This window comes from Rhea pennata, chromosome Z, assembly GCF_028389875.1.
Source record: "Rhea pennata isolate bPtePen1 chromosome Z, bPtePen1.pri, whole genome shotgun sequence".
Lineage (NCBI taxonomy): Eukaryota > Metazoa > Chordata > Aves > Rheiformes > Rheidae > Rhea > Rhea pennata.
Genome location: NC_084702.1, coordinates 72,524,706 through 72,552,653, shown reverse-complemented (window position 1 = coordinate 72,552,653; position 27,948 = coordinate 72,524,706). Strand labels below are relative to the sequence as shown.

At 61.6% G+C, this 27,948-nt stretch overlaps 8 protein-coding genes and 1 pseudogene across 11 annotated transcripts in view; 8 read left to right on the top strand and 1 right to left on the bottom strand.

The window, feature by feature from the left end:
* UBAP2 (ubiquitin associated protein 2) overlaps window positions 1-27,948 on the bottom strand; it is a 145,676-nt gene that overhangs the window by 14,046 nt on the left and 103,682 nt on the right. The gene's annotated exons all lie outside the window — the stretch shown is intronic.
* Window positions 918-1,544, top strand: LOC134153408 (interferon-like). Its single transcript, XM_062599579.1, has one exon. The coding sequence runs from the start codon at window positions 966-968 to the stop codon at window positions 1,542-1,544; it is 579 nt and encodes a 192-aa protein (XP_062455563.1). The 5' UTR covers window positions 918-965.
* LOC134153407 (interferon-like) lies at window positions 4,656-5,282 on the top strand. Its single transcript, XM_062599578.1, has one exon. It carries the CDS (start codon window positions 4,704-4,706, stop codon window positions 5,280-5,282), a length of 579 nt encoding a protein of 192 aa, XP_062455562.1. The 5' UTR covers window positions 4,656-4,703.
* LOC134153406 (interferon-like) lies at window positions 8,390-9,016 on the top strand (annotated as a pseudogene).
* Window positions 12,128-12,754, top strand: LOC134153404 (interferon-like). The gene has a single exon (XM_062599576.1). The coding sequence runs from the start codon at window positions 12,176-12,178 to the stop codon at window positions 12,752-12,754; it is 579 nt and encodes a 192-aa protein (XP_062455560.1). The 5' UTR covers window positions 12,128-12,175.
* LOC134153403 (interferon-like) lies at window positions 15,871-16,497 on the top strand. Its single transcript, XM_062599575.1, has one exon. It carries the CDS (start codon window positions 15,919-15,921, stop codon window positions 16,495-16,497), a length of 579 nt encoding a protein of 192 aa, XP_062455559.1. The 5' UTR covers window positions 15,871-15,918.
* Window positions 19,609-20,235, top strand: LOC134153402 (interferon-like). Its single transcript, XM_062599573.1, has one exon. The coding sequence runs from the start codon at window positions 19,657-19,659 to the stop codon at window positions 20,233-20,235; it is 579 nt and encodes a 192-aa protein (XP_062455557.1). The 5' UTR covers window positions 19,609-19,656.
* Window positions 23,337-23,963, top strand: LOC134153400 (interferon-like). Its single transcript, XM_062599565.1, has one exon. It carries the CDS (start codon window positions 23,385-23,387, stop codon window positions 23,961-23,963), a length of 579 nt encoding a protein of 192 aa, XP_062455549.1. The 5' UTR covers window positions 23,337-23,384.
* Window positions 27,065-27,691, top strand: LOC134153399 (interferon-like). The gene has a single exon (XM_062599563.1). It carries the CDS (start codon window positions 27,113-27,115, stop codon window positions 27,689-27,691), a length of 579 nt encoding a protein of 192 aa, XP_062455547.1. The 5' UTR covers window positions 27,065-27,112.

Below are 27,948 nucleotides of genomic sequence, written 5' to 3'. Positions count from 1 at the left end.
ATGGACGGGTCCCCTTCCAACCCAAAAATCTCCCGCAACCCTGCGCAGGGTGGTCCTTGACGGCCCTCTTCAACCACCTCATGCAACCCACACACAACACTAGGCCAGACTCCACAGAGACAGGAAAATGGATAGGAAGGAGTTAAAGGGCATAGGTCGGAACATGGGAAAGTCAAAATAAGAGAAAAAAAATATGATTAGTTTTACAACACAGATGAAACAACACCACAAGACAAAATGGAAATGCTATGAAAATCATACCCAGTGGAGCTGATAAAAGCTCAGCTGCACGAGGCACCGAGACACCTCCTCTAACGCAACCGGCCCTCTGCAACAGGCCGCAGCGCGCACCTCCCAACGTTCTCCCAAAACACGGCACGCAGCAACCCTTCCAGAGCATCAAGAGCTCCCATACACTAAGAGCACAACAAAAGCAACAGGCATGCTGAAAGCAAAACCAGCACCACCAAGACGCGCACATGACATCAAGACCACAGAGCTGGCGAGGCTGGGAAATTCAAACGCACACAGCGGGCACACCACCACAACGGCAAGGCGAAAGGGAAACGCTCAAACACACACACCCCCCACCACAGCTGCCCCAAAGGCCCCCGCCACTGCCACTTCCACTTCCCCCGCGGAAACACAACAGCACAACAGCCAGCCTCCCCGACGGCGCTGCCCCCAAAACACCAACCACAGCACCGCGGAAGCACCACCATCGCCCTACGGCGCACCGCGCACCCACAAGACTACTTCCCCAGAAAACCACAAACGCCAACAAAGCCACAACCAAAACTGAAAACGACAGCAGGAAATTCTCCGCAACTGGAAAACGGCAAAGGGAAACGCGCCGCACCAAATAAAGCCGGACGCGACGCGCAGCCTCAAGCACACCACTCGACACCACCACCACGGCTGACAAGCCTGCTGCATCGCACCTCCGGACAACTCTACACACCACCATGGCAGCGCCCGCAGCACGACACCCCTGCCTGTGGCACGGCGCCACGCTGCTCCTGCTCCTCCTGCCCGCTCTCGGCACTGCCCTCCGCTGCGCCAACCTTCGCACCCAGCAGACCACCTTCAACTGGGACAGCCTCCAGCTCCTCCTCGCCATGGCTCCTCGCCTGACACACACCTGCGCCCAACAGGACCCAACTTTCCCCTTCCCCAACACCCTCCTCACAATCCAGGACCCACAACAAGCCACCGCCGCCATCCTACACATCCTCGACCACCTCTTCACCACTCTCAGCAGCGAAAACACCCCCGCCCACTGGGACGCGCAAGCGCACCAACAGCTCCTCAACCACGTTGAGCATCAAATCCAACACCTCCAGCAATGCCTCCCGGGCGCCGGCAGGGATTCCAAAACCCGAGTGCCTCTCACCCACCAGCTCAGCATCGCCACATACTTCCGGCACATCCAGAACTTCCTGCGCACGCACAACCACAGCCCCTGCGCCTGGGACAGCGTCCGCCTCGAAGCTCACACCTGCTTCCAGCGCATCCACAACCTCACCCGCATCATGGCGGATTAGACACAACCCCTCCTCACCACAACCGACCACCCACGCAGCCCTCACCCTACACCTGCCCCTCACCCTCAGACGGTCGCTCCCATGGCACCCTCCTCGCATCACCCCGCAACACCCACACCATCCCGCCTCCACCACCGCCTCCACCACGCAGACTCCAGCAGCATCGTGAACACCCACAGCCACGCTCGGGCACCCTGCCCACCAACGTCGCCCCGCGCACCTCGACCCCACGCCTCCTCCCACACAGGACACCACCGATGGCAAACACAGAGGCCACGTCCACAGACCCAGCCCCAACGCGAGACACCCGCTACTTCCTGCTCTGCACTCACCACGCCCCTCAACAACGGAAACGCCTGGTGCCACCAACTTGCCCACACACTCACGCACCGCTCCAAAAAGTACCCCTCCGCTTATTTATTTAACTTATTCTATTTAGTCTGATAAGTGTACCCCTCTATTTATTTAACTTATTCTATTTATTCTGATAAGCGTAGCCGTCTATTTATTCCTTCTATTTATTCGAGGCAAATAAAGACCTTTTGTAAAAACTTGAGCGTCACAGGCCTCACAGAATCTCAGCACGACCCTTCCAGTGGGAAGCCACCGCCAGGCATCACCTGCTCCAACACTCTTCTCCAAACACCTCGCACCACGGCGGGGGGCTCACCTCCGTCTCCAGAGGAGCCGGGGACGGGACACCCCCTGTACGGGGACAGCGGCTTGCGCCACCCCACGCGCAAGACCTTGCGCTGGCCCTTCTTCAACTTCGGCAGCTTCCCAACACACCGTTTACTTCTCCCACCCCGCCACGTCCCCCCGCCCATCCATCGCTCCACTCGGACGGGTCCCTGGCCGACACAGCCTTCCTCAGAGCGCAGCCCTCCCATCACCCACCCTGCCAACACACACGGCCAACAGCTCTGGCACCACCACTCACCTGGATGCCAGGCGCCCACACCACCACTTACTGCCTGCCAACAGCACGCTGCACCACTGACCGCAGCCGCTCTTCCCACAGCGGCGCTCTCTTTCACCTCACACCCACCACCTCCTCCGCCTACGCAGCACACACCTCAGCAACGGGGCAGGAGGCTAAACAGGCAAGGCTCCTTCAAAGGCCTCCCAAAAAACACCGCGCACAATGCCCACTCCGCTTCCAACCCTTCTCTTCCAGCTCCAGCTCACCTTGCCCTGGCCCAACTCCAGCCCTACGCACCCACCCAGGCTCTCCACTCCCCTCCCAAGCACACGCTCCTCGCCCGCCTGCCACCTCCTCTCCCCTCCCCTCCCCTCCCCTCTTCCTTCGGCACCAGTGCCACGTTCGCCCACGCTACATGCCTACCATGGCTGTACACTGCAAGAGACCTTCTGTAGGCTCCCAGCAGGCACTCCGCAAAGATTAGGCACCTCTTTGTGGCAAAGCACCACACCAGGCCGCTTCCCACCCCTTGGCAACAGCCAACACCTCTTCCTTACGCATCACTAGCGGCTCCAACACCACAGCTCACCACGGCGCTTCACTAATCACCGCCTCAATCACATTCCCTTCCACACATGCCACTGACCCACAAGGTGCCTGGCACCCACCCCTACCGCCTGCCCAGAACCTACTCCCGTGCTGCAGCTCTACCGGGAGCACTAGCACCTCTCACTCCACGGCTCCCGCCTCCTCCCAAAGACAGCCAGCATCTGCACCTCGCTCTGCAGCGGTGCGCCTCCAGCACACGCTCCTCCACCAGCACTTCTCCTCAGCTCCTCTCCTCAGCCTCAGCCCCAGCCCACAAACACCTGACCGCCTTGCCACCTCTCCCCACTCCACACCTCCGCGCACTCAACACTCCCCTTCTCACACAGCATAACCCCGCCTCCACCCCGGAGCATGACACACGGGCCTCGCAGGCTCTCGCCCTCCCCTTCACCTCTCCAAGCCAACAACCTCCACAAACACCTCTCTGTCATCCCAGGCACCTCTGCTACTCCGCATGGACTCCGCAAAGTACCACCGCAATCAGGCACCAGCGCCTTCCCGCAACGACACTCACCCACTCAAACGCGCCACCCACCAACGCTGCGCCCTCTCCCTCCAGACTTCGCCCTTCTCAACACCAGGCTCCACAAACGCCTCGTGCACCAAGGACCGCCTCCGAGCAACCCTCCTTTGACCGCCAGGCTGGACCACGCACTCACCCAGGCCTCTTCCCCACAGAACGACGTGGCCATCCACGACGTGCGCCACGGTAGGGCTCGCGACAAATGCCGCGCGTAAACAAACACAGGAGACAGAGCCGCTCTGCTCGCCCGGCCACAGACGCACCACCACATGCAAGGGCACCAGCACAAACACCAACAATGCCTCCTCAAGCACCACAACACGCGCACGCACGCACACACGCACCAACCACCGTGGCATACAAACACGCTGAAAGGGAGCGCACGAGCCCTGCCACCCTCATGCCCGCACAAACTCAAAGCTCGGCTGCACGAGGCACCGAGACACCTCCTCTAACGCAACCGGCCCTCTGCAACAGGCCGCAGCGCGCACCTCCCAACGTTCTCCCAAAACACGGCACGCAGCAACCCTTCCAGAGCATCAAGAGCTCCCATACACTAAGAGCACAACAAAAGCAACAGGCATGCTGAAAGCAAAACCAGCACCACCAAGACGCGCACATGACATCAAGACCACAGAGCTGGCGAGGCTGGGAAATTCAAACGCACACAGCGGGCACACCACCACAACGGCAAGGCGAAAGGGAAACGCTCAAACACACACACCCCCCACCACAGCTGCCCCAAAGGCCCCCGCCACTGCCACTTCCACTTCCCCCGCGGAAACACAACAGCACAACAGCCAGCCTCCCCGACGGCGCTGCCCCCAAAACACCAACCACAGCACCGCGGAAGCACCACCATCGCCCTACGGCGCACCGCGCACCCACAAGACTACTTCCCCAGAAAACCACAAACGCCAACAAAGCCACAACCAAAACTGAAAACGACAGCAGGAAATTCTCCGCAACTGGAAAACGGCAAAGGGAAACGCGCCGCACCAAATAAAGCCGGACGCGACGCGCAGCCTCAAGCACACCACTCGACACCACCACCACGGCTGACAAGCCTGCTGCATCGCACCTCCGGACAACTCTACACACCACCATGGCAGCGCCCGCAGCACGACACCCCTGCCTGTGGCACGGCGCCACGCTGCTCCTGCTCCTCCTGCCCGCTCTCGGCACTGCCCTCCGCTGCACCAACCTTCGCACCCAGCAGACCACCTTCAACTGGGACAGCCTCCAGCTCCTCCTCGCCATGGCTCCTCGCCTGACACACACCTGCGCCCAACAGGACCCAACTTTCCCCTTCCCCAACACCCTCCTCACAATCCAGGACCCACAACAAGCCACCGCCGCCATCCTACACATCCTCGACCACCTCTTCACCACTCTCAGCAGCGAAAACACCCCCGCCCACTGGGACGCGCAAGCGCACCAACAGCTCCTCAACCACGTTGAGCATCAAATCCAACACCTCCAGCAATGCCTCCCGGGCGCCGGCAGGGATTCCAAAACCCGAGTGCCTCTCACCCACCAGCTCAGCATCGCCACATACTTCCGGCACATCCAGAACTTCCTGCGCACGCACAACCACAGCCCCTGCGCCTGGGACAGCGTCCGCATCGAAGCTCACACCTGCTTCCAGCGCATCCACAACCTCACCCGCATCATGGCGGATTAGACACAACCCCTCCTCACCACAACCGACCACCCACGCAGCCCTCACCCTACACCTGCCCCTCACCCTCAGACGGTCGCTCCCATGGCACCCTCCTCGCATCACCCCGCAACACCCACACCATCCCGCCTCCACCACCGCCTCCACCACGCAGACTCCAGCAGCATCGTGAACACCCACAGCCACACTCGGGCACCCTGCCCACCAACTTCGCCCCGCGCACCTCGACCCCACGCCTCCTCCCACACAGGACACCACCGATGGCAAACACAGAGGCCACGTCCACAGACCCAGCCCCAACGCGAGACACCCGCTACTTCCTGCTCTGCACTCACCACGCCCCTCAACAACGGAAACGCCTGGTGCCACCAACTTGCCCACACACTCACGCACCGCTCCAAAAAGTACCCCTCCGCTTATTTATTTAACTTATTCTATTTAGTCTGATAAGTGTACCCCTCTATTTATTTAACTTATTCTATTTATTCTGATAAGCGTAGCCCTCTATTTATTCCTTCTATTTATTCGAGGCAAATAAAGACCTTTTGTAAAAACTTGAGCGTCACGGGCCTCACAGAATCTCAGCACGACCCTTCCAGTGGGAAGCCACCGCCAGGCATCACCTGCTCCAACACTCTTCTCCAAACACCTCGCACCACGGCGGGGGGCTCACCTCCGTCTCCAGAGGAGCCGGGGACGGGACACCCCCTGTACGGGGACAGCGGCTTGCGCCACCCCACGCGCAAGACCTTGCGCTGGCCCTTCTTCAACTTCGGCAGCTTCCCAACACACCGTTTACTTCTCCCACCCCGCCACGTCCCCCCGCCCATCCATCGCTCCACTCGGACGGGTCCCTGGCCGACACAGCCTTCCTCAGAGCGCAGCCCTCCCATCACCCACCCTGCCAACACACACGGCCAACAGCTCTGGCACCACCCACTCACCTGGATGCCAGGCGCCCACACCACCACTTACTGCCTGCCAACAGCACGCTGCACCACTGACCGCAGCCGCTCTTCCCACAGCGGCGCTCTCTTTCACCTCACACCCACCACCTCCTCCGCCTACGCAGCACACACCTCAGCAACGGGGCAGGAGGCTAAACAGGCAAGGCTCCGTCAAAGGCCTCCAAAAAACACCGCGCACAATGCCCACTCCGCTTCCAACCCTTCTCTTCCAGCTCCAGCTCACCTTGCCCTGGCCCAACTCCAGCCCTACGCACCCACCCAGGCTCTCCACTCCCCTCCCAAGCACAACGCTCCTCGCCCGCCTGCCACCTCCTCTCCCCTCCCCTCCCCTCCCCTCTTCCTTCGGCACCAGTGCCACGTTCGCCCACGCTACATGCCTACCATGGCTGTACACTGCAAGAGACCTTCTGTAGGCTCCCAGCAGGCACTCCGCAAAGATTAGGCACCTCTTTGTGGCAAAGCACCACACCAGGCCGCTTCCCACCCCTTGGCAACAGCCAACACCTCTTCTTACGCATCACTAGCGGCTCCAACACCACAGCTCACCACGGCGCTTCACTAATCACCGCCTCAATCACATTCCCTTCCACACATGCCACTAACCCACAAGGTGCCTGGCACCCACCCCTACCGCCTGCCAGAACCTACTCCCGTGCTGCAGCTCTACCGGAGCACTAGCACCTCTCACTCCACGGCTCCCGCCTCCTCCCAAAGACAGCCAGCATCTGCACCTCGCTCTGCAGCGGTGCGCCTCCAGCACACGCTCCTCCACCACCACTTCTCCTCAGCTCCTCTCCTCAGCCTCAGCCCCAGCCCACAAACACCTGACCGCCTTGCCACCTCTCCCCACTCCACACCTCCGCGCCCTCAACACTCCCCTTCTCACACAGCATAACCCCGCCTCCACCCCGGAGCACGACACACGGGCCTCGCAGGCTCTCGCCCTCCCTTCACCTCTCCAAGCCAACAACCTCCACAAACACCTCTCTGTCATCCCAGGCACCTCTGCTACTCCGCATGGACTCCGCAAAGTACCACCGCAATCAGGCACCAGCGCCTTCCCGCAACGACACTCACCCACTCAAACGCGCCACCCACCAACGCTGCGCCCTCTCCCTCCAGACTTCGCCCTTCTCAACACCAGGCTCCACAAACGCCTCGTGCACCAAGGACCGCCTCCGAGCAACCCTCCTTTGACCGCCAGGCTGGACCACGCACTCACCCAGGCCTCTTCCCCACAGAACGACGTGGCCATCCACGACGTGCGCCACGGTAGGGCTCGCGACAAATGCCGCGCGTAAACAAACACAGGAGACAGAGCCGCTCTGCTCGCCCGGCCACAGACGCACCACCACATGCAAGGGCACCAGCACAAACACCAACAATGCCTCCTCAAGCACCACAACACGCGCACGCACGCACACACGCACCAACCACCGTGGCATACAAACACGCTGAAAGGGAGCGCACGAGCCCTGCCACCCTCATGCCCGCACAAACTCAAAGCTCGGCTGCACGAGGCACCGAGACACCTCCTCTAACGCAACCGGCCCTCTGCAACAGGCCGCAGCGCGCACCTCCAACGTTCTCCCAAAACACGGCACGCAGCAACCCTTCCAGAGCATCAAGAGCTCCCATACACTAAGAGCACAACAAAAGCAACAGGCATGCTGAAAGCAAAACCAGCACCACCAAGACGCGCACATGACATCAAGACCACAGAGCTGGCGAGGCTGGGAAATTCAAACGCACACAGCGGGCACACCACCACAACGGCAAGGCGAAAGGGAAACGCTCAAACACACACACCCCCCACCACAGCTGCCCCAAAGGCCCCCGCCACTGCCACTTCCACTTCCCCCGCGGAAACACAACAGCACAACAGCCAGCCTCCCCGACGGCGCTGCCCCCAAAACACCAACCACAGCACCGCGGAAGCACCACCATCGCCCTACGGCGCACCGCGCACCCACAAGACTACTTCCCCAGAAAACCACAAACGCCAACAAAGCCACAACCAAAACTGAAAACGACAGCAGGAAATTCTCCGCAACTGGAAAACGGCAAAGGGAAACGCGCCGCACCAAATAAAGCCGGACGCGACGCGCAGCCTCAAGCACACCACTCGACACCACCACCACGGCTGACAAGCCTGCTGCATCGCACCTCCGGACAACTCTACACACCACCATGGCAGCGCCCGCAGCACGACACCCCTGCCTGTGGCACGGCGCCACGCTGCTCCTGCTCCTCCTGCCCGCTCTCGGCACTGCCCTCCGCTGCGCCAACCTTCGCACCCAGCAGACCACCTTCAACTGGGACAGCCTCCAGCTCCTCCTCGCCATGGCTCCTCGCCTGACACACACCTGCGCCCAACAGGACCCAACTTTCCCCTTCCCCAACACCCTCCTCACAATCCAGGACCCACAACAAGCCACCGCCGCCATCCTACACATCCTCGACCACCTCTTCACCACTCTCAGCAGCGAAAACACCCCCCGCCCACTGGGACGCGCAAGCGCACCAACAGCTCCTCAACCACGTTGAGCATCAATCCAACACCTCCAGCAATGCCTCCCGGGCGCCGGCAGGGATTCCAAAACCCGAGTGCCTCTCACCCACCAGCTCAGCATCGCCACATACTTCCGGCACATCCAGAACTTCCTGCGCACGCACAACCACAGCCCCTGCGCCTGGGACAGCGTCCGCATCGAAGCTCACACCTGCTTCCAGCGCATCCACAACCTCACCCGCATCATGGCGGATTAGACACAACCCCTCCTCACCACAACCGACCACCCACGCAGCCCTCACCCTACACCTGCCCCTCACCCTCAGACGGTCGCTCCCATGGCACCCTCCTCGCATCACCCCGCAACACCCACACCATCCCGCCTCCACCACCGCCTCCACCACGCAGACTCCAGCAGCATCGTGAACACCCACAGCCACGCTCGGGCACCCTGCCCACCAACGTCGCCCCGCGCACCTCGACCCCACGCCTCCTCCCACACAGGACACCACCGATGGCAAACACAGAGGCCACGTCCACAGACCCAGCCCCAACGCGAGACACCCGCTACTTCCTGCTCTGCACTCACCACGCCCCTCAACAACGGAAATGCCTGGTGCCACCAACTTGCCCACACACTCACGCACCGCTCCAAAAAGTACCCCTCCGCTTATTTATTTAACTTATTCTATTTAGTCTGATAAGTGTACCCCTCTATTTATTTAACTTATTCTATTTATTCTGATAAGCGTAGCCCTCTATTTATTCCTTCTATTTATTCGAGGCAAATAAAGACCTTTTGTAAAACTTGAGCGTCACGGGCCTCACAGAATCTCAGCACGACCCTTCCAGTGGGAAGCCACCGCCAGGCATCACCTGCTCCAACACTCTTCTCCAAACACCTCGCACCACGGCGGGGGGCTCACCTCCGTCTCCAGAGGAGCCGGGGACGGGACACCCCCTGTACGGGGACAGCGGCTTGCGCCACCCCACGCGCAAGACCTTGCGCTGGCCCTTCTTCAACTTCGGCAGCTTCCCAACACACCGTTTACTTCTCCCACCCCGCCACGTCCCCCCGCCCATCCATCGCTCCACTCGGACGGGTCCCTGGCCGACACAGCCTTCCTCAGAGCGCAGCCCTCCCATCACCCACCCTGCCAACACACACGGCCAACAGCTCTGGCACCACCACTCACCTGGATGCCAGGCGCCCACACCACCACTTACTGCCTGCCAACAGCACGCTGCACCACTGACCGCAGCCGCTCTTCCCACAGCGGCGCTCTCTTTCACCTCACACCCACCACCTCCTCCGCCTACGCAGCACACACCTCAGCAACGGGGCAGGAGGCTAAACAGGCAAGGCTCCGTCAAAGGCCTCCCAAAAAACACCGCGCACAATGCCCACTCCGCTTCCAACCCTTCTCTTCCAGCTCCAGCTCACCTTGCCCTGGCCCAACTCCAGCCCTACGCACCCACCCAGGCTCTCCACTCCCCTCCCAAGCACACGCTCCTCGCCCGCCTGCCACCTCCTCTCCCCTCCCCTCCCCTCCCCTCTTCCTTCGGCACCAGTGCCACGTTCGCCCACGCTACATGCCTACCATGGCTGTACACTGCAAGAGACCTTCTGTAGGCTCCCAGCAGGCACTCCGCAAAGATTAGGCACCTCTTTGTGGCAAAGCACCACACCAGGCCGCTTCCCACCCCTTGGCAACAGCCAACACCTCTTCCTTACGCATCACTAGCGGCTCCAACACCACAGCTCACCACGGCGCTTCACTAATCACCGCCTCAATCACATTCCCTTCCACACATGCCACTAACCCACAAGGTGCCTGGCACCCACCCCTACCGCCTGCCCAGAACCTACTCCCGTGCTGCAGCTCTACCGGGAGCACTAGCACCTCTCACTCCACGGCTCCCGCCTCCTCCCAAAGACAGCCAGCATCTGCACCTCGCTCTGCAGCGGTGCGCCTCCAGCACACGCTCCTCCACCACCACTTCTCCTCAGCTCCTCTCCTCAGCCTCAGCCCCAGCCCACAAACACCTGACCGCCTTGCCACCTCTCCCCACTCCACACCTCCGCGCCCTCAACACTCCCCTTCTCACACAGCATAACCCCCGCCTCCACCCCGGAGCACGACACACGGGCCTCGCAGGCTCTCGCCCTCCCCTTCACCTCTCCAAGCCAACAACCTCCACAAACACCTCTCTGTCATCCCAGGCACCTCTGCTACTCCGCATGGACTCCGCAAAGTACCACCGCAATCAGGCACCAGCGCCTTCCCGCAACGACACTCACCCACTCAAACGCGCCACCCACCAACGCTGCGCCCTCTCCCTCCAGACTTCGCCCTTCTCAACACCAGGCTCCACAAACGCCTCGTGCACCAAGGACCGCCTCCGAGCAACCCTCCTTTGACCGCCAGGCTGGACCACGCACTCACCCAGGCCTCTTCCCCACAGAACGACGTGGCCATCCACGACGTGCGCCACGGTAGGGCTCGCGACAAATGCCGCGCGTAAACAAACACAGGAGACAGAGCCGCTCTGCTCGCCCGGCCACAGACGCACCACCACATGCAAGGGCACCAGCACAAACACCAACAATGCCTCCTCAAGCACCACAACACGCGCACGCACGCACACACGCACCAACCACCGTGGCATACAAACACGCTGAAAGGGAGCGCACGAGCCCTGCCACCCTCATGCCCGCACAAACTCAAAGCTCGGCTGCACGAGGCACCGAGACACCTCCTCTAACGCAACCGGCCCTCTGCAACAGGCCGCAGCGCGCACCTCCCAACGTTCTCCCAAAACACGGCACGCAGCAACCCTTCCAGAGCATCAAGAGCTCCCATACACTAAGAGCACAACAAAAGCAACAGGCATGCTGAAAGCAAAACCAGCACCACCAAGACGCGCACATGACATCAAGACCACAGAGCTGGCGAGGCTGGGAAATTCAAACGCACACAGCGGGCACACCACCACAACGGCAAGGCGAAAGGGAAACGCTCAAACACACACACCCCCCACCACAGCTGCCCCAAAGGCCCCCGCCACTGCCACTTCCACTTCCCCCGCGGAAACACAACAGCACAACAGCCAGCCTCCCCGACGGCGCTGCCCCCAAAACACCAACCACAGCACCGCGGAAGCACCACCATCGCCCTACGGCGCACCGCGCACCCACAAGACTACTTCCCCAGAAAACCACAAACGCCAACAAAGCCACAACCAAAACTGAAAACGACAGCAGGAAATTCTCCGCAACTGGAAAACGGCAAAGGGAAACGCGCCGCACCAAATAAAGCCGGACGCGACGCGCAGCCTCAAGCACACCACTCGACACCACCACCACGGCTGACAAGCCTGCTGCATCGCACCTCCGGACAACTCTACACACCACCATGGCAGCGCCCGCAGCACGACACCCCTGCCTGTGGCACGGCGCCACGCTGCTCCTGCTCCTCCTGCCCGCTCTCGGCACTGCCCTCCGCTGCGCCAACCTTCGCACCCAGCAGACCACCTTCAACTGGGACAGCCTCCAGCTCCTCCTCGCCATGGCTCCTCGCCTGACACACACCTGCGCCCAACAGGACCCAACTTTCCCCTTCCCCAACACCCTCCTCACAATCCAGGACCCACAACAAGCCACCGCCGCCATCCTACACATCCTCGACCACCTCTTCACCACTCTCAGCAGCGAAAACACCCCCGCCCACTGGGACGCGCAAGCGCACCAACAGCTCCTCAACCACGTTGAGCATCAAATCCAACACCTCCAGCAATGCCTCCCGGGCGCCGGCAGGGATTCCAAAACCCGAGTGCCTCTCACCCACCAGCTCAGCATCGCCACATACTTCCGGCACATCCAGAACTTCCTGCGCACGCACAACCACAGCCCCTGCGCCTGGGACAGCGTCCGCATCGAAGCTCACACCTGCTTCCAGCGCATCCACAACCTCACCCGCATCATGGCGGATTAGACACAACCCCTCCTCACCACAACCGACCACCCACGCAGCCCTCACCCTACACCTGCCCCTCACCCTCAGACGGTCGCTCCCATGGCACCCTCCTCGCATCACCCCGCAACACCCACACCATCCCGCCTCCACCACCGCCTCCACCACGCAGACTCCAGCAGCATCGTGAACACCCACAGCCACGCTCGGGCACCCTGCCCACCAACGTCGCCCCGCGCACCTCGACCCCACGCCTCCTCCCACACAGGACACCACCGATGGCAAACACAGAGGCCACGTCCACAGACCCAGCCCCAACGCGAGACACCCGCTACTTCCTGCTCTGCACTCACCACGCCCCTCAACAACGGAAACGCCTGGTGCCACCAACTTGCCCACACACTCACGCACCGCTCCAAAAAGTACCCCTCCGCTTATTTATTTAACTTATTCTATTTAGTCTGATAAGTGTACCCCTCTATTTATTTAACTTATTCTATTTATTCTGATAAGCGTAGCCCTCTATTTATTCCTTCTATTTATTCGAGGCAAATAAAGACCTTTTGTAAAAACTTGAGCGTCACGGGCCTCACAGAATCTCAGCACGACCCTTCCAGTGGGAAGCCACCGCCAGGCATCACCTGCTCCAACACTCTTCTCCAAACACCTCGCACCACGGCGGGGGGCTCACCTCCGTCTCCAGAGGAGCCGGGGACGGGACACCCCCTGTACGGGGACAGCGGCTTGCGCCACCCCACGCGCAAGACCTTGCGCTGGCCCTTCTTCAACTTCGGCAGCTTCCCAACACACCGTTTACTTCTCCCACCCCGCCACGTCCCCCCGCCCATCCATCGCTCCACTCGGACGGGTCCCTGGCCGACACAGCCTTCCTCAGAGCGCAGCCCTCCCATCACCCACCCTGCCAACACACACGGCCAACAGCTCTGGCATCACCACTCACCTGGATGCCAGGCGCCCACACCACCACTTACTGCCTGCCAACAGCACGCTGCACCACTGACCGCAGCCGCTCTTCCCACAGCGGCGCTCTCTTTCACCTCACACCCACCACCTCCTCCGCCTACGCAGCACACACCTCAGCAACGGGGCAGGAGGCTAAACAGGCAAGGCTCCGTCAAAGGCCTCCCAAAAAACACCGCGCACAATGCCCACTCCGCTTCCAACCCTTCTCTTCCAGCTCCAGCTCACCTTGCCCTGGCCCAACTCCAGCCCTACGCACCCACCCAGGCTCTCCACTCCCCTCCCAAGCACACGCTCCTCGCCCGCCTGCCACCTCCTCTCCCCTCCCCTCCCCTCCCCTCCCCTCTTCCTTCGGCACCAGTGCCACGTTCGCCCACGCTACATGCCTACCATGGCTGTACACTGCAAGAGACCTTCTGTAGGCTCCCAGCAGGCACTCCGCAAAGATTAGGCACCTCTTTGTGGCAAAGCACCACACCAGGCCGCTTCCCACCCCTTGGCAACAGCCAACACCTCTTCCTTACGCATCACTAGCGGCTCCAACACCACAGCTCACCACGGCGCTTCACTAATCACCGCCTCAATCACATTCCCTTCCACACATGCCACTAACCCACAAGGTGCCTGGCACCCACCCCTACCGCCTGCCCAGAACCTACTCCCGTGCTGCAGCTCTACCGGGAGCACTAGCACCTCTCACTCCACGGCTCCCGCCTCCTCCCAAAGACAGCCAGCATCTGCACCTCGCTCTGCAGCGGTGCGCCTCCAGCACACGCTCCTCCACCACCACTTCTCCTCAGCTCCTCTCCTCAGCCTCAGCCCCAGCCCACAAACACCTGACCGCCTTGCCACCTCTCCCCACTCCACACCTCCGCGCCCTCAACACTCCCCTTCTCACACAGCATAACCCCGCCTCCACCCCGGAGCACGACACACGGGCCTCGCAGGCTCTCGCCCTCCCCTTCACCTCTCCAAGCCAACAACCTCCACAAACACCTCTCTGTCATCCCAGGCACCTCTGCTACTCCGCATGGACTCCGCAAAGTACCACCGCAATCAGGCACCAGCGCCTTCCCGCAACGACACTCACCCACTCAAACGCGCCACCCACCAACGCTGCGCCCTCTCCCTCCAGACTTCGCCCTTCTCAACACCAGGCTCCACAAACGCCTCGTGCACCAAGGACCGCCTCCGAGCAACCCTCCTTTGACCGCCAGGCTGGACCACGCACTCACCCAGGCCTCTTCCCCACAGAACGACGTGGCCATCCACGACGTGCGCCACGGTAGGGCTCGCGACAAATGCCGCGCGTAAACAAACACAGGAGACAGAGCCGCTCTGCTCGCCCGGCCACAGACGCACCACCACATGCAAGGGCACCAGCACAAACACCAACAATGCCTCCTCAAGCACCACAACACGCGCACGCACGCACACACGCACCAACCACCGTGGCATACAAACACGCTGAAAGGGAGCGCACGAGCCCTGCCACCCTCATGCCCGCACAAACTCAAAGCTCGGCTGCACGAGGCACCGAGACACCTCCTCTAACGCAACCGGCCCTCTGCAACAGGCCGCAGCGCGCACCTCCCAACGTTCTCCCAAAACACGGCACGCAGCAACCCTTCCAGAGCATCAAGAGCTCCCATACACTAAGAGCACAACAAAAGCAACAGGCATGCTGAAAGCAAAACCAGCACCACCAAGACGCGCACATGACATCAAGACCACAGAGCTGGCGAGGCTGGGAAATTCAAACGCACACAGCGGGCACACCACCACAACGGCAAGGCGAAAGGGAAACGCTCAAACACACACACCCCCCACCACAGCTGCCCCAAAGGCCCCCGCCACTGCCACTTCCACTTCCCCCGCGGAAACACAACAGCACAACAGCCAGCCTCCCCGACGGCGCTGCCCCCAAAACACCAACCACAGCACCGCGGAAGCACCACCATCGCCCTACGGCGCACCGCGCACCCACAAGACTACTTCCCCAGAAAACCACAAACGCCAACAAAGCCACAACCAAAACTGAAAACGACAGCAGGAAATTCTCCGCAACTGGAAAACGGCAAAGGGAAACGCGCCGCACCAAATAAAGCCGGACGCGACGCGCAGCCTCAAGCACACCACTCGACACCACCACCACGGCTGACAAGCCTGCTGCATCGCACCTCCGGACAACTCTACACACCACCATGGCAGCGCCCGCAGCACGACACCCCTGCCTGTGGCACGGCGCCACGCTGCTCCTGCTCCTCCTGCCCGCTCTCGGCACTGCCCTCCGCTGCGCCAACCTTCGCACCCAGCAGACCACCTTCAACTGGGACAGCCTCCAGCTCCTCCTCGCCATGGCTCCTCGCCTGACACACACCTGCGCCCAACAGGACCCAACTTTCCCCTTCCCCAACACCCTCCTCACAATCCAGGACCCACAACAAGCCACCGCCGCCATCCTACACATCCTCGACCACCTCTTCACCACTCTCAGCAGCGAAAACACCCCCGCCCACTGGGACGCGCAAGCGCACCAACAGCTCCTCAACCACGTTGAGCATCAAATCCAACACCTCCAGCAATGCCTCCCGGGCGCCGGCAGGGATTCCAAAACCCGAGTGCCTCTCACCCACCAGCTCAGCATCGCCACATACTTCCGGCACATCCAGAACTTCCTGCGCACGCACAACCACAGCCCCTGCGCCTGGGACAGCGTCCGCATCGAAGCTCACACCTGCTTCCAGCGCATCCACAACCTCACCCGCATCATGGCGGATTAGACACAACCCCTCCTCACCACAACCGACCACCCACGCAGCCCTCACCCTACACCTGCCCCTCACCCTCAGACGGTCGCTCCCATGGCACCCTCCTCGCATCACCCCGCAACACCCACACCATCCCGCCTCCACCACCGCCTCCACCACGCAGACTCCAGCAGCATCGTGAACACCCACAGCCACGCTCGGGCACCCTGCCCACCAACGTCGCCCCGCGCACCTCGACCCCACGCCTCCTCCCACACAGGACACCACCGATGGCAAACACAGAGGCCACGTCCACAGACCCAGCCCCAACGCGAGACACCCGCTACTTCCTGCTCTGCACTCACCACGCCCCTCAACAACGGAAACGCCTGGTGCCACCAACTTGCCCACACACTCACGCACCGCTCCAAAAAGTACCCCTCCGCTTATTTATTTAACTTATTCTATTTAGTCTGATAAGTGTACCCCTCTATTTATTTAACTTATTCTATTTATTCTGATAAGCGTAGCCCTCTATTTATTCCTTCTATTTATTCGAGGCAAATAAAGACCTTTTGTAAAAACTTGAGCGTCACGGGCCTCACAGAATCTCAGCACGACCCTTCCAGTGGGAAGCCACCGCCAGGCATCACCTGCTCCAACACTCTTCTCCAAACACCTCGCACCACGGCGGGGGGCTCACCTCCGTCTCCAGAGGAGCCGGGGACGGGACACCCCCTGTACGGGGACAGCGGCTTGCGCCACCCCACGCGCAAGACCTTGCGCTGGCCCTTCTTCAACTTCGGCAGCTTCCCAACACACCGTTTACTTCTCCCACCCCGCCACGTCCCCCCGCCCATCCATCGCTCCACTCGGACGGGTCCCTGGCCGACACAGCCTTCCTCAGAGCGCAGCCCTCCCATCACCCACCCTGCCAACACACACGGCCAACAGCTCTGGCACCACCACTCACCTGGATGCCAGGCGCCCACACCACCACTTACTGCCTGCCAACAGCACGCTGCACCACTGACCGCAGCCGCTCTTCCCACAGCGGCGCTCTCTTTCACCTCACACCCACCACCTCCTCCGCCTACGCAGCACACACCTCAGCAACGGGGCAGGAGGCTAAACAGGCAAGGCTCCGTCAAAGGCCTCCCAAAAAACACCGCGCACAATGCCCACTCCGCTTCCAACCCTTCTCTTCCAGCTCCAGCTCACCTTGCCCTGGCCCAACTCCAGCCCTACGCACCCACCCAGGCTCTCCACTCCCCTCCCAAGCACACGCTCCTCGCCCGCCTGCCACCTCCTCTCCCCTCCCCTCCCCTCCCCTCTTCCTTCGGCACCAGTGCCACGTTCGCCCACGCTACATGCCTACCATGGCTGTACACTGCAAGAGACCTTCTGTAGGCTCCCAGCAGGCACTCCACAAAGATTAGGCACCTCTTTGTGGCAAAGCACCACACCAGGCCGCTTCCCACCCCTTGGCAACAGCCAACACCTCTTCCTTACGCATCACTAGCGGCTCCAACACCACAGCTCACCACGGCGCTTCACTAATCACCGCCTCAATCACATTCCCTTCCACACATGCCACTAACCCACAAGGTGCCTGGCACCCACCCCTACCGCCTGCCCAGAACCTACTCCCGTGCTGCAGCTCTACCGGGAGCACTAGCACCTCTCACTCCACGGCTCCCGCCTCCTCCCAAAGACAGCCAGCATCTGCACCTCGCTCTGCAGCGGTGCGCCTCCAGCACACGCTCCTCCACCACCACTTCTCCTCAGCTCCTCTCCTCAGCCTCAGCCCCAGCCCACAAACACCTGACCGCCTTGCCACCTCTCCCCACTCCACACCTCCGCGCCCTCAACACTCCCCTTCTCACACAGCATAACCCCGCCTCCACCCCGGAGCACGACACACGGGCCTCGCAGGCTCTCGCCCTCCCCTTCACCTCTCCAAGCCAACAACCTCCACAAACACCTCTCTGTCATCCCAGGCACCTCTGCTACTCCGCATGGACTCCGCAAAGTACCACCGCAATCAGGCACCAGCGCCTTCCCGCAACGACACTCACCCACTCAAACGCGCCACCCACCAACGCTGCGCCCTCTCCCTCCAGACTTCGCCCTTCTCAACACCAGGCTCCACAAACGCCTCGTGCACCAAGGACCGCCTCCGAGCAACCCTCCTTTGACCGCCAGGCTGGACCACGCACTCACCCAGGCCTCTTCCCCACAGAACGACGTGGCCATCCACGACGTGCGCCACGGTAGGGCTCGCGACAAATGCCGCGCGTAAACAAACACAGGAGACAGAGCCGCTCTGCTCGCCCGGCCACAGACGCACCACCACATGCAAGGGCACCAGCACAAACACCAACAATGCCTCCTCAAGCACCACAACACGCGCACGCACGCACACACGCACCAACCACCGTGGCATACAAACACGCTGAAAGGGAGCGCACGAGCCCTGCCACCCTCATGCCCGCACAAACTCAAAGCTCGGCTGCACGAGGCACCGAGACACCTCCTCTAACGCAACCGGCCCTCTGCAACAGGCCGCAGCGCGCACCTCCCAACGTTCTCCCAAAACACGGCACGCAGCAACCCTTCCAGAGCATCAAGAGCTCCCATACACTAAGAGCACAACAAAAGCAACAGGCATGCTGAAAGCAAAACCAGCACCACCAAGACGCGCACATGACATCAAGACCACAGAGCTGGCGAGGCTGGGAAATTCAAACGCACACAGCGGGCACACCACCACAACGGCAAGGCGAAAGGGAAACGCTCAAACACACACACCCCCCACCACAGCTGCCCCAAAGGCCCCCGCCACTGCCACTTCCACTTCCCCCGCGGAAACACAACAGCACAACAGCCAGCCTCCCCGACGGCGCTGCCCCCAAAACACCAACCACAGCACCGCGGAAGCACCACCATCGCCCTACGGCGCACCGCGCACCCGCAAGACTACTTCCCCAGAAAACCACAAACGCCAACAAAGCCACAACCAAAACTGAAAACGACAGCAGGAAATTCTCCGCAACTGGAAAATGGCAAAGGGAAACGCGCCGCACCAAATAAAGCCGGACGCGACGCGCAGCCTCAAGCACACCACTCGACACCACCACCACGGCTGACAAGCCTGCTGCATCGCACCTCCGGACAACTCTACACACCACCATGGCAGCGCCCGCAGCACGACACCCCTGCCTGTGGCACGGCGCCACGCTGCTCCTGCTCCTCCTGCCCGCTCTCGGCACTGCCCTCCGCTGCGCCAACCTTCGCACCCAGCAGACCACCTTCAACTGGGACAGCCTCCAGCTCCTCCTCGCCATGGCTCCTCGCCTGACACACACCTGCGCCCAACAGGACCCAACTTTCCCCTTCCCCAACACCCTCCTCACAATCCAGGACCCACAACAAGCCACCGCCGCCATCCTACGCATCCTCGACCACCTCTTCACCACTCTCAGCAGCGAAAACACCCCCGCCCACTGGGACGCGCAAGCGCACCAACAGCTCCTCAACCACGTTGAGCATCAAATCCAACACCTCCAGCAATGCCTCCCGGGCGCCGGCAGGGATTCCAAAACCCGAGTGCCTCTCACCCACCAGCTCAGCATCGCCACATACTTCCGGCACATCCAGAACTTCCTGCGCACGCACAACCACAGCCCCTGCGCCTGGGACAGCGTCCGCCTCGAAGCTCACACCTGCTTCCAGCGCATCCACAACCTCACCCGCATCATGGCGGATTAGACACAACCCCTCCTCACCACAACCGACCACCCACGCAGCCCTCACCCTACACCTGCCCCTCACCCTCAGACGGTCGCTCCCATGGCACCCTCCTCGCATCACCCCGCAACACCCACACCATCCCGCCTCCACCACCGCCTCCACCACGCAGACTCCAGCAGCATCGTGAACACCCACAGCCACGCTCGGGCACCCTGCCCACCAACGTCGCCCCGCGCACCTCGACCCCACGCCTCCTCCCACACAGGACACCACCGATGGCAAACACAGAGGCCACGTCCACAGACCCAGCCCCAACGCGAGACACCCGCTACTTCCTGCTCTGCACTCACCACGCCCCTCAACAACGGAAACGCCTGGTGCCACCAACTTGCCCACACACTCACGCACCGCTCCAAAAAGTACCCCTCCGCTTATTTATTTAACTTATTCTATTTAGTCTGATAAGTGTACCCCTCTATTTATTTAACTTATTCTATTTATTCTGATAAGCGTAGCCCTCTATTTATTCCTTCTATTTATTCGAGGCAAATAAAGACCTTTTGTAAAAACTTGAGCGTCACGGGCCTCACAGAATCTCAGCACGACCCTTCCAGTGGGAAGCCACCGCCAGGCATCACCTGCTCCAACACTCTTCTCCAAACACCTCGCACCACGGCGGGGGGCTCACCTCCGTCTCCAGAGGAGCCGGGGACGGGACACCCCCTGTACGGGGACAGCGGCTTGCGCCACCCCACGCGCAAGACCTTGCGCTGGCCCTTCTTCAACTTCGGCAGCTTCCCAACACACCGTTTACTTCTCCCACCCCGCCACGTCCCCCCGCCCATCCATCGCTCCACTCGGACGGGTCCCTGGCCGACACAGCCTTCCTCAGAGCGCAGCCCTCCCATCACCCACCCTGCCAACACACACGGCCAACAGCTCTGGCACCACCACTCACCTGGATGCCAGGCGCCCACACCACCACTTACTGCCTGCCAACAGCACGCTGCACCACTGACCGCAGCCGCTCTTCCCACAGCGGCGCTCTCTTTCACCTCACACCCACCACCTCCTCCGCCTACGCAGCACACACCTCAGCAACGGGGCAGGAGGCTAAACAGGCAAGGCTCCGTCAAAGGCCTCCCAAAAAACACCGCGCACAATGCCCACTCCGCTTCCAACCCTTCTCTTCCAGCTCCAGCTCACCTTGCCCTGGCCCAACTCCAGCCCTACGCACCCACCCAGGCTCTCCACTCCCCTCCCAAGCACACGCTCCTCGCCCGCCTGCCACCTCCTCTCCCCTCCCCTCCCCTCCCCTCTTCCTTCGGCACCAGTGCCACGTTCGCCCACGCTACATGCCTACCATGGCTGTACACTGCAAGAGACCTTCTGTAGGCTCCCAGCAGGCACTCCGCAAAGATTAGGCACCTCTTTGTGGCAAAGCACCACACCAGGCCGCTTCCCACCCCTTGGCAACAGCCAACACCTCTTCCTTACGCATCACTAGTGGCTCCAACACCACGGCGCTTCACTAATCACCGCCTCAATCACATTCCCTTCCACACATGCCACTAACCCACAAGGTGCCTGGCACCCACCCCTACCGCCCGCCCAGAACCTACTCCCGTGCTGCAGCTCTACCGGGAGCACTAGCACCTCTCACTCCACGGCTCCCGCCTCCTCCCAAAGACAGCCAGCATCTGCACCTCGCTCTGCAGCGGTGCGCCTCCAGCACACGCTCCTCCACCACCACTTCTCCTCAGCTCCTCTCCTCAGCCTCAGCCCCAGCCCACAAACACCTGACCGCCTCGCCACTTCTCCCCACTCCACACCTCCGCGCCCTCAACACTCCCCTTCTCACACAGCATAACCCCACCTCCACCCCGGAGCACGACACACGGGCCTCGCAGGCTCTCGCCCTCCCCTTCACCTCTCCAAGCCAACAACCTCCACAAACACCTCTCTGTCATCCCAGGCACCTCTGCTACTCCGCATGGACTCCGCAAAGTACCACCGCAATCAGGCACCAGCGCCTTCCCGCAACGACACTCACCCACTCAAACGCGCCACCCACCAACGCTGCGCCCTCTCCCTCCAGACTTCGCCCTTCTCAACACCAGGCTCCACAAACGCCTCGTGCACCAAGGACCGCCTCCGAGCAACCCTCCTTCGACCGCCAGGCTGGACCACGCACTCACCCAGGCCTCTTCCCCACAGAACGACGTGGCCATCCACGACGCACGCCACGGTAGGGCTCGCGACAAATGCCGCGCGTAAACAAACACAGGAGACAGAGCCGCTCTGCTCGCCCGGCCACAGACGCACCACCACATGCAAGGGCACCAGCACAAACACCAACAATGCCTCCTCAAGCACCACAACACGCGCACGCACGCACACACGCACCAACCACCGTGGCATACAAACACGCTGAAAGGGAGCGCACGAGCCCTGCCACCCTCATGCCCGCACAAACTCAAAGCTCAGCTGCACGAGGCACCGAGACACCTCCTCTAACGCAACCGGCCCTCTGCAACAGGCCGCAGCGCGCACCTCCCAACGTTCTCCCAAAACACGGCACGCAGCAACCCTTCCAGAGCATCAAGAGCTCCCATACACTAAGAGCACAACAAAAGCAACAGGCATGCTGAAAGCAAAACCAGCACCACCAAGACGCGCACATGACATCAAGACCACAGAGCTGGCGAGGCTGGGAAATTCAAACGCACACAGCGGGCACACCACCACAACGGCAAGGCGAAAGGGAAACGCTCAAACACACACACCCCCCACCACAGCTGCCCCAAAGGCCCCCGCCACTGCCACTTCCACTTCCCCCGCGGAAACACAACAGCACAACAGCCAGCCTCCCCGACGGCACTGCCCCCAAAACACCAACCACAGCACCGCGGAAGCACCACCATCGCCCTACGGCGCACCGCGCACCCGCAAGACTACTTCCCCAGAAAACCACAAACGCCAACAAAGCCACAACCAAAACTGAAAACGACAGCAGGAAATTCTCCGCAACTGGAAAACGGCAAAGGGAAACGCGCCGCACCAAATAAAGCCGGACGCGACGCGCAGCCTCAAGCACACCACTCGACACCACCACCACGGCTGACAAGCCTGCTGCATCGCACCTCCGGACAACTCTACACACCACCATGGCAGCGCCCGCAGCACGACACCCCTGCCTGTGGCACGGCGCCACGCTGCTCCTGCTCCTCCTGCCCGCTCTCGGCACTGCCCTCCGCTGCACCAACCTTCGCACCCAGCAGACCACCTTCAACTGGGACAGCCTCCAGCTCCTCCTCGCCATGGCTCCTCGCCTGACACACACCTGCGCCCAACAGGACCCAACTTTCCCCTTCCCCAACACCCTCCTCACAATCCAGGACCCACAACAAGCCACCGCCGCCATCCTACGCATCCTCGACCACCTCTTCACCACTCTCAGCAGCGAAAACACCCCCGCCCACTGGGACGCGCAAGCGCACCAACAGCTCCTCAACCAGCTCCACGACCAAATCCAACACCTCCAGCAATGCCTCCCGGGCGCCGGCAGGGATTCCAAAACCCGAGTGCCTCTCACCCACCAGCTCAGCATCGCCACATACTTCCGGCACATCCAGAACTTCCTGCGCACGCACAACCACAGCCCCTGCGCCTGGGACAGCGTCCGCCTCGAAGCTCACACCTGCTTCCAGCGCATCCACAACCTCACCCGCATCATGGCGGATTAGACACAACCCCTCCTCACCACAACCGACCACCCACGCAGCCCTCACCCTACACCTGCCCCTCACCCTCAGACGGTCGCTCCCATGGCACCCTCCTCGCATCACCCCGCAACACCCACACCATCCCGCCTCCACCACCGCCTCCACCACGCAGACTCCAGCAGCATCGTGAACACCCACAGCCACGCTCGGGCACCCTGCCCACCAACGTCGCCCCGCGCACCTCGACCCCACGCCTCCTCCCACACAGGACACCACCGATGGCAAACACAGAGGCCACGTCCACAGACCCAGCCCCAACGCGAGACACCCGCTACTTCCTGCTCTGCACTCACCACGCCCCTCAACAACGGAAACGCCTGGTGCCACCAACTTGCCCACACACTCACGCACTGCTCCAAAAAGTACCCCTCCGCTTATTTATTTAACTTATTCTATTTAGTCTGATAAGTGTACCCCTCTATTTATTTAACTTATTCTATTTATTCTGATAAGCGTAGCCCTCTATTTATTCCTTCTATTTATTCGAGGCAAATAAAGACCTTTTGTAAAAACTTGAGCGTCACGGGCCTCACAGAATCTCAGCACGACCCTTCCAGTGGGAAGCCACCGCCAGGCATCACCTGCTCCAACACTCTTCTCCAAACACCTCGCACCACGGCGGGGGGCTCACCTCCGTCTCCAGAGGAGCCGGGGACGGGACACCCCCTGTACGGGGACAGCGGCTTGCGCCACCCCACGCGCAAGACCTTGCGCTGGCCCTTCTTCAACTTCGGCAGCTTCCCAACACACCGTTTACTTCTCCCACCCCGCCACGTCCCCCCGCCCATCCATCGCTCCACTCGGACGGGTCCCTGGCCGACACAGCCTTCCTCAGAGCGCAGCCCTCCCATCACCCACCCTGCCAACACACACGGCCAACAGCTCTGGCACCACCACTCACCTGGATGCCAGGCGCCCACACCACCACTTACTGCCTGCCAACAGCACGCTGCACCACTGACCGCAGCCGCTCTTCCCACAGCGGCGCTCTCTTTCACCTCACACCCACCACCTCCTCCGCCCACGCAGCACACACCTCAGCAACGGGGCAGGAGGCTAAACAGGCAAGGCTCCGTCAAAGGCCTCCCAAAAAACACCGCGCACAATGCCCACTCCGCTTCCAACCCTTCTCTTCCAGCTCCAGCTCACCTTGCCCTGGCCCAACTCCAGCCCTACGCACCCACCCAGGCTCTCCACTCCCCTCCCAAGCACACGCTCCTCGCCCGCCTGCCACCTCCTCTCCCCTCCCCTCCCCTCCCCTCTTCCTTCGGCACCAGTGCCACGTTCGCCCACGCTACATGCCTACCATGGCTGTACACTGCAAGAGACCTTCTGTAGGCTCCCAGCAGGCACTCCGCAAAGATTAGGCACCTCTTTGTGGCAAAGCACCACACCAGGCCGCTTCCCACCCCTTGGCAACAGCCAACACCTCTTCCTTACGCATCACTAGTGGCTCCAACACCACGGCGCTTCACTAATCACCGCCTCAATCACATTCCCTTCCACACATGCCACTAACCCACAAGGTGCCTGGCACCCACCCCTACCGCCCGCCCAGAACCTACTCCCGTGCTGCAGCTCTACCGGGAGCACTAGCACCTCTCACTCCACGGCTCCCGCCTCCTCCCAAAGACAGCCAGCATCTGCACCTCGCTCTGCAGCGGTGCGCCTCCAGCACACGCTCCTCCACCACCACTTCTCCTCAGCTCCTCTCCTCAGCCTCAGCCCCAGCCCACAAACACCTGACCGCCTCGCCACTTCTCCCCACTCCACACCTCCGCGCCCTCAACACTCCCCTTCTCACACAGCATAACCCCACCTCCACCCCGGAGCACGACACACGGGCCTCGCAGGCTCTCGCCCTCCCCTTCACCTCTCCAAGCCAACAACCTCCACAAACACCTCTCTGTCATCCCAGGCACCTCTGCTACTCCGCATGGACTCCGCAAAGTACCACCGCAATCAGGCACCAGCGCCTTCCCGCAACGACACTCACCCACTCAAACGCGCCACCCACCAACGCTGCGCCCTCTCCCTCCAGACTTCGCCCTTCTCAACACCAGGCTCCACAAACGCCTCGTGCACCAAGGACCGCCTCCGAGCAACCCTCCTTCGACCGCCAGGCTGGACCACGCACTCACCCAGGCCTCTTCCCCACAGAACGACGTGGCCATCCACGACGCACGCCACGGTAGGGCTCGCGACAAATGCCGCGCGTAAACAAACACAGGAGACAGAGCCGCTCTGCTCGCCCGGCCACAGACGCACCACCACATGCAAGGGCACCAGCACAGACACCAACAATGCCTCCTCAAGCACCACAACACGCGCACGCACGCACACACGCACCAACCACCGTGGCATACAAACACGCTGAAAGGGAGCGCACGAGCCCTGCCACCCTCATGCCCGCACAAACTCAAAGCTCAGCTGCACGAGGCACCGAGACACCTCCTCTAACGCAACCGGCCCTCTGCAACAGGCCGCAGCGCGCACCTCCCAACGTTCTCCCAAAACACGGCACGCAGCAACCCTTCCAGAGCATCAAGAGCTCCCATACACTAAGAGCACAACAAAAGCAACAGGCATGCTGAAAGCAAAACCAGCACCACCAAGACGCGCACATGACATCAAGACCACAGAGCTGGCGAGGCTGGGAAATTCAAACGCACACAGCGGGCACACCACCACAACGGCAAGGCGAAAGGGAAACGCTCAAACACACACACCCCCCACCACAGCTGCCCCAAAGGCCCCCGCCACTGCCACTTCCACTTCCCCCGCGGAAACACAACAGCACAACAGCCAGCCTCCCCGACGGCACTGCCCCCAAAACACCAACCACAGCACCGCGGAAGCACCACCATCGCCCTACGGCGCACCGCGCACCCACAAGACTACTTCCCCAGAAAACCACAAACGCCAACAAAGCCACAACCAAAACTGAAAACGACAGCAGGAAATTCTCCGCAACTGGAAAACGGCAAAGGGAAACGCGCCGCACCAAATAAAGCCGGACGCGACGCGCAGCCTCAAGCACACCACTCGACACCACCACCACGGCTGACAAGCCTGCTGCATCGCACCTCCGGACAACTCTACACACCACCATGGCAGCGCCCGCAGCACGACACCCCTGCCTGTGGCACGGCGCCACGCTGCTCCTGCTCCTCCTGCCCGCTCTCGGCACTGCCCTCCGCTGCGCCAACCTTCGCACCCAGCAGACCACCTTCAACTGGGACAGCCTCCAGCTCCTCCTCGCCATGGCTCCTCGCCTGACACACACCTGCGCCCAACAGGACCCAACTTTCCCCTTCCCCAACACCCTCCTCACAATCCAGGACCCACAACAAGCCACCGCCGCCATCCTACACATCCTCGACCACCTCTTCACCACTCTCAGCAGCGAAAACACCCCCGCCCACTGGGACGCGCAAGCGCACCAACAGCTCCTCAACCACGTTGAGCATCAAATCCAACACCTCCAGCAATGCCTCCCGGGCGCCGGCAGGGATTCCAAAACCCGAGTGCCTCTCACCCACCAGCTCAGCATCGCCACATACTTCCGGCACATCCAGAACTTCCTGCGCACGCACAACCACAGCCCCTGCGCCTGGGACAGCGTCCGCATCGAAGCTCACACCTGCTTCCAGCGCATCCACAACCTCACCCGCATCATGGCGGATTAGACACAACCCCTCCTCACCACAACCGACCACCCACGCAGCCCTCACCCTACACCTGCCCCTCACCCTCAGACGGTCGCTCCCATGGCACCCTCCTCGCATCACCCCGCAACACCCACACCATCCCGCCTCCACCACCGCCTCCACCACGCAGACTCCAGCAGCATCGTGAACACCCACAGCCACGCTCGGGCACCCTGCCCACCAACGTCGCCCCGCGCACCTCGACCCCACGCCTCCTCCCACACAGGACACCACCG

Bases quoted from the DNA above. Each gene is read 5' to 3' on its own strand.
- LOC134153404 (XM_062599576.1), top strand. From the start codon at position 12,176: ATGGCAGCGCCCGCAGCACGACACCCCTGCCTGTGGCACGGCGCCACG.
- LOC134153400 (XM_062599565.1), top strand. From the start codon at position 23,385: ATGGCAGCGCCCGCAGCACGACACCCCTGCCTGTGGCACGGCGCCACG.
- LOC134153402 (XM_062599573.1), top strand. From the start codon at position 19,657: ATGGCAGCGCCCGCAGCACGACACCCCTGCCTGTGGCACGGCGCCACG.
- LOC134153407 (XM_062599578.1), top strand. From the start codon at position 4,704: ATGGCAGCGCCCGCAGCACGACACCCCTGCCTGTGGCACGGCGCCACG.
- LOC134153408 (XM_062599579.1), top strand. From the start codon at position 966: ATGGCAGCGCCCGCAGCACGACACCCCTGCCTGTGGCACGGCGCCACG.
- LOC134153399 (XM_062599563.1), top strand. From the start codon at position 27,113: ATGGCAGCGCCCGCAGCACGACACCCCTGCCTGTGGCACGGCGCCACG.
- LOC134153403 (XM_062599575.1), top strand. From the start codon at position 15,919: ATGGCAGCGCCCGCAGCACGACACCCCTGCCTGTGGCACGGCGCCACG.